At 41.8% G+C, this 6,507-nt stretch overlaps 1 protein-coding gene across 1 annotated transcript; it reads right to left on the bottom strand.

Moving 5' to 3' along the window:
* LOC125512350 (alpha-amylase/trypsin inhibitor-like) lies at nt 1-658 on the bottom strand. The gene has a single exon (XM_048677440.1). The coding sequence runs from the start codon at nt 551-553 to the stop codon at nt 92-94; it is 462 nt and encodes a 153-aa protein (XP_048533397.1). The 5' UTR covers nt 554-658; the 3' UTR covers nt 1-91.
* Between the last annotated feature and the right edge of the window lie 5,849 nt (nt 659-6,507).

The raw sequence follows: 6,507 nt of genomic DNA, 5'->3' as shown, positions 1-6,507 counted from the left end.
TCACAAGTCACAAGCTTTATTTATTTGTTCTCACTTGAGTACTTTTATTCTATGTACAGTACTCCATCTGCCAGTAGAGTACTCCGCTTCATTACTTGGGCAATTCGATCGTCATCCATCTGCCGGTAGCACCAAGTGTACTCCCGACCCCCGAGACGGTCGGCAGGTTGCACTCCGCCGCCGTGACCAGCGTGGCGGCGAACTCCCTCTGTGCCTCCCTCGGGCAGTCACGCCTGTCACCAAGGCGGCCCTCCAACACGTGGCCACCCTCCACGCGCACCCCATCCATGAGGACGCGCAGCGCCTCGCACCGGCAGTAATCCGGGACGGCCGCCAGCTCCCGGCAGCACCGCTCCTTCACCAGCATGGGCAGGCTGGGACCGCGGCCGCAGACCCGTTTGATCACGTAGGTGTGGCAGGTGGCTAACGCGTTGTGCGGGAAGGCCACCCCTGGCCGGCACTCGTCCTCAACGCTCTCCAGGGCGGCCACGGCGGCGAGGACCGAGAGCAAGACGGCGCCGGAGAGGAGGAAGCGGCGATGGTTGGATGCCATTGAAAGTTTGTTGGTCGTTGATTCACTCTCTTGGCCTAATGGGCAAGGATAGTGTCCATGATCTGCTGCTAAGCAGCTACATGTATGGATTGAGAGAGGCAAGAGATAAGAGTGCAAAGCGCGCAAGTAATGCTCATTTCTTTCTTGTTGGCGTTTATTTGGAGGTTCTTGCAACTGAATTTGGAACGTTCCTGCAAACTCCGTCTTCCTTCGACACATGTAGTTTACTTTCTGTTTTCTTTGGATAACATTTTTCCCATTTTTCCCTTCCGTTTCCCCCTTTTCTTTTGTCCTGGTCTTCATGTGTTTCAACAATACATATCCCACTAATGCTATTTTTAATTTTTTTCCAGGAAATAACTAATTTTTGTTTATGGTCTATATTTTTGTTTTGATTGTCATGCTTTTGTTTCACAGAAAAATAGTTAACATGAGCGAGTTTATCATATTTGTTCGTGCAACATGAAACATTTCCAATGTCATGTGAAAATATTTTTCCTTGAATAGATGAACGTATTATAACGGACAATGGCACATATTTTTACGAAAGATTTTTTTTATATGGAACATATTTTCGTGCAGAAATAATCTTTGAAGTTGTGTGAACATTTTATTTGACTGATTCCCCCCCCCCCCCCCCCCCCCGGGGGGGGGGGGGGGGGGGGGGTGGGTGGGGTTGGGTGGGTGGGTTGGTATAGATATATACTAAGGGAATTGTTGCAATTTCGATGACCACTATCCTATGGCACGAGATCTCTCGCATGTTCGTTTTGAACACTGCCATACGAAGGGAAATTCAGTTGCTTATGAACTAGCTAGGATTGCTAGATTTTCACCCTCTAGCACTTGGTTTGATGATGCCTCTTGTGCATCACCTCTTTACTTGTTTACTTGTAAATGATGCTATCTTGACCACAAATTAATAAAGGGTTGTTGAATTTCCGGAAAAAGGGATGACTCATGTACAAAAAACATAGATCAACTCGCGTGAAATACTTTGTACTTCCGGTGAACTTCTATAATATATCTGAGTACTTTGCAAAAAAAAATCACATGATTTTTTTATTTGGGACCCATTAACAAATTTCATAGACTAAATATATATGAAGGAATATTGTTCTATATAATATATTTATATCACATTGTGTTTTATTTGGCACATGACCAAAGTCAATCATATTCATGGAAACATTTTATTTCATATGCATGAATATATTATTTTACGCACAAAAATATTTCCCATAGATGATAAAATATATATGAAGGAAAAGGATTTTCCATGTGGAAAATTAATTTTTTGAAATAGTTTCTAGAAGTTGTGTGTATTCGATACACATATTGTTTTTCCCATAGGTGGTAGAATAAATTATATTGAAACTAATTGAACATGCTTCTCGAGAACATCCCCATGGGTGAATTACTTAAATGGATACTACCCCAGTGTCAAAATATAAGACATTTTGATAGGCTAATTTAGCCTACCAAAACTTCTTATATTTTGGAACGGAGGTAGTATTTTTTAAAGAAGAATTTACGGTTTCTGTGTTGATTGTTGATGTTGTATTTTGGTACTTCTAAAACTTTATACCCCACTCACTTATGCAGGAATTGTGTAGCGAACCGGATGGATTTTCAAAGTGAGAAATTGTGAAATCATGAAAATGATTCTTTTAAATGTAAATAGGTGCTTCACACTCCCTGGTCTTGGCTTCTAATCTGGCCAAGGATGCATGCTCATGTAGTCCCTTTGGGTTACGGTGCGATTTAGGATCGATAAATATGTCTAGAGTGGGGGTGAATAGACTACAAAAACAAAAGATCGATTCTTTTTAAAAATTTAAATTTCCTTGGCAATTTTAGACTTTTCTACCAATCTACCAACCACCCTACACATGCAAGTCTACAATATTATAGGCAACATAATGTAAAGACATCCAAGTGAAAGTAAACAAGTATAGTTAGAGATACGTAAACACGGGTTATCTCAATGAAGATTTTTCATGTGTTTTGGATAGTTGGTGCTATCTTACATCCACATTGATGGAGACCACAAAGATGTCAGTTGCGAGAATCCATGAAGGAACGGTGCACGAAGAAGCAACCAATCTATTCTACCATGGCGTACGTTGGTACGTCTCCAACATATTTATAATTTTTTATTGTTCCATGCTATTATAATATATATCTTTGATGTTTTATGTGCGATTATATGCAATCATATATCATTTTTAGACTAATCTATTAACATAGTGCCCAGTGTCAGTTGCTGTTTTTGCCTGTTTTGGGCTTTTCGGGAAATCAATATCAAACAGAGTCCAAACAAATAAAAAAATTTGGATTAATTTTTTCTGGACCAGAAGAGACCCTAGAAGGTTCGAGAGAAGGCCAGACGAGCCATGAGGGAGCAACAATCTCGGGAGGCGCGCCCCAGGGGGATGCCCCCAGGCTCGTGGGCCCCTCGTGACACGTCCAACCCTAATTCCACCTCTATAAATTCTCAAATATTCCCCTGACATCAGAGAGCCACCCGAAATATTTCTTTCGCCGCCGCAAGTTTCTATTCCCATGAGATCCCATCTGGAGGCCTTCTACGGTACTCTGTCAAAGGGGAATCGATCACGGAGGGGCTCTACATAGACCTTGCTGCCCTTCCAATGATGCGTGAGTAGTTTACCATAGACCTACAGGTCCATAGCTAGTAGCTAGATGGCTTCTTCTCTCTCTTTGATCTTCAATACAGTGTTCTCCTTGATGTTCTTGCAGATCTATTTGATGTAATGAGTTTTTGCGGTGTGTTTGTTGGGTTCCGATGAGTTGTGACTTTATGATCAGATCTATCCATGAATATTATTTGAGTTTTCTCTGAACTCTTTTATGCATGATTGTTATAGCTTCGTATTTATCTCCGATCTGTTGATTTGGTTTGTCCAACTATATTGATTTATCTTGTAATGGGAGAGGTGCTTTGGCCAACTATACAGTGTTCTCCTTGGCGCGCCCTGGTGGGTTGTGCCCACCTCAGTGGCCTCCCGTACCCCTTCTTTGCACTATAAATTCCCAAATATTCCGAAACCCCTCGGGGTTAACCTAGATCAGAAGTTCCGCTGCTGCAAGGCTCCGTAGCCATCGAAAACCAATCTAGACCTGTTCCGGCACCCTGCCGGAGGGGGAATCATCTCTGGTGGCCATCTTCATCATCCCGGCGGCCACCACGGTGAGGAGGGAGTAGTCCACCCTCGGGGCTGAGGGTTTGTACCAGTAGCTATGTGTTTAATCTCTCTTTCTCTCTCTCCCCCTCTCTCTCGTGATCTATATCATGGGCTTTGTTAATATAGTCGGATCATATGATGTTTCTCCCCTCTATACTCTTGTTGTGATAAATTGAATCTTTACCCTTCGAAGTTTTGTCTTGTCGGATTGAATATTCAGATATGATGTATGTCTTGCGGTATGAATACTTGAGGTGACAATGGGGTATCATATTGATTCACTTGATACGTGTTTTGGCATTCAACTCGCAGATTCCCGCGGTGATATTAGGGTAATCTATGCATAGGGGTTGATGCATGTTTTTATTATCTTTTCTCCGATAGAAACTTTGGGGTCTCCTTGTAGTTCTTTGTGTTGGATTGAGTATTATGAATATGAATTTGCTTTGGTGTTATTTTAGTACGAACTCTAGGATAGATCGAACGGAAAGAATAGCTTTGTGTTATTTTAGTACGAACTCTTGAATAGATCGAACGGAAAGAATAGCTTTGAGGTGGTTTCGTACCCTATAAACAATTTCTTTCTTTTGTTCTCCACTAATAGGAACTCGGGAGTGATTCTTTATTGCACTTTGAGGGATAATTATATGATCCAACTATGTTAGCACTATTGATAGGTTGCACTAGTGAAAGTACGGACTCTAGGCCTCATTTTTAAGCATTGCAATACCGTTTTTGTGCCCATTTACTATTTGCTATCTTGCTGTTTTTATTTATTCAGATTATAAAAATATATTTCTACCATCCATATTACACTTTTATCACCATCTCTTCGCCGAACTAGTGCACCTATACAATTTGCCATTGTATAGGGTGTGTTGGGAACACAAGAGATTTCTTGTATTCGGTTGCAGGGTCATTTGAGAGAGACCATCTTCACCCTACACGTCTCACGGATTGATAAACCTTAGGTCATCCACTTGAGGAAAAGTTACTACTGTCCTACAAAACTCTGCGCTTGGAGGCCCAACACGTGTCTATAAGAATAAAGTTGCGTAGTAGACATCATGTAGTAATAGTAATAGATGTAGAATTGTTTCGGTCTACTTGTCTCGGACGTGATGCCTATATACATGATCATTTCCTCAGATATCATCATAATTATATGCTTTCCTATCAATTGCCCAACAGTAATTTATTTACCCACCATATGCTCTTTTCAAGAGAGAAGCCTGTAGTGAAAATATGGCCCCGGGTCTACTTTTTATCATATATTAAAACCAAAAATACTTTGCTACCATTTTTCTTCCTTTATTTTATTTTGTATTTTCGTTTGATCTATCTATCTATCTATCTATCTATCTATCTATCTATCTATCTATCTATCTATCACCATACAATTTAATCTTGCAAGTAACCGCCGAGGGATTGCCAACCTCTTATTCGCGTTGGGTGCAAGGATGTGTTATCTTGTGTGTAGGTACTGCTAATGAGGTATTGAGTGTTTCTCCTACTGGACCGATAACCTTGGTTCTTAACTGAGGGAAATACTTATCTCTACTATACTGCATCATCCTCTCCTCTTCGAGGAAATCCCAACGCAGCTCACAAGTAGTAGGAAGAATTTCTGATGCTGTTGCCGAAGAGACGTCATCAACATCTATCAAGTACCTTGATACGTCTCCAACATATCTATAATTTTTGATTGTTCCATGCTATTTATCTATCTTGGATGTTTTATATGCATTTATATGCTATTTTATATGATTTTTGGGACTAACCTATTAACCTAGAGCCCAGTGCCAGTTTTTGTTTTTTTCCTTGTTTTTGAGCTTCGCAGAAAATGAGTATCAAACGGAGTCCAATTGACCTGAAACTTTACGGCGATTGTTTTTGGACCAAAAGAAGCCCACGGAGTACCGGAGATGCACCAGAAGAGTCCCGGGGCCACCACAAGGGTAGAGGGCGCCCCACCCCCTAGGGCGCGCCCTCCGACCTTGTGGGCCCCTCGTGGACTCCACTGACTTGTTCTTGACGCCAACACCTCTTATATATCCCCAACCTCCAGAACAGAACCTAGATCAGGAGTTCCGCCGCCACTAGCCTCTGTAGCCACCAAAAACCAATCGGGACCCTGTTCCGGCACCCTGCCGGAGGGGGAAATAATCACCGGTGGCCATCTTCATCATCCTGACGCTCTCCATGACAAGGAGGGAGTAGTTCACCCTCGGGGCTGAGGGTATGTACTAGTAGCTATGTGTTTGATCTCTCTCTCTCTCATGTTCTTGATTTTGGCACGATCTTGATGTACCACGAGCTTTGCTATTATAGTTGGATCTTATGATGTTTCTCCCCCTCTACCTTCTTGTAATGGATTGAGTTTTCCCTTTGAAGTTATCTTATCGGATTGAGTCTTTAAGGATTTGAGAACACTTGATGTATGTCTTGCGTGGGATGCCCGTGGTGACATTGGGGTATTCTATTGATCCACTTGATGTATGTCTTGGTGATCAACTTGCGGATCCTATGACCTTGTGAACTTATGTATAGGGGTTGGCACACGTTTTCGTCTTGACTCTCCGATAGAAACTTTGGGGCACTCTTTGAAGTTCTTTGTGTTGGTTTGAATAGATGAATCTGAGATTGTGTGATGCATATCGTATAATCAAACCCACGGATACTTGTGCTGACATTGGAGTATCTAGGTGACATTAGGGTTTTCATTGATGTGTGTCTTAAGGTGTT

Source organism: Triticum urartu, chromosome 6 (genome assembly GCF_003073215.2).
Source record: "Triticum urartu cultivar G1812 chromosome 6, Tu2.1, whole genome shotgun sequence".
NCBI classification, from domain to species: Eukaryota; Viridiplantae; Streptophyta; class Magnoliopsida; order Poales; family Poaceae; genus Triticum; species Triticum urartu.
Note: the sequence above shows the minus strand (reverse complement) of the source record. Positions and strands in the feature narration are given on the sequence as shown.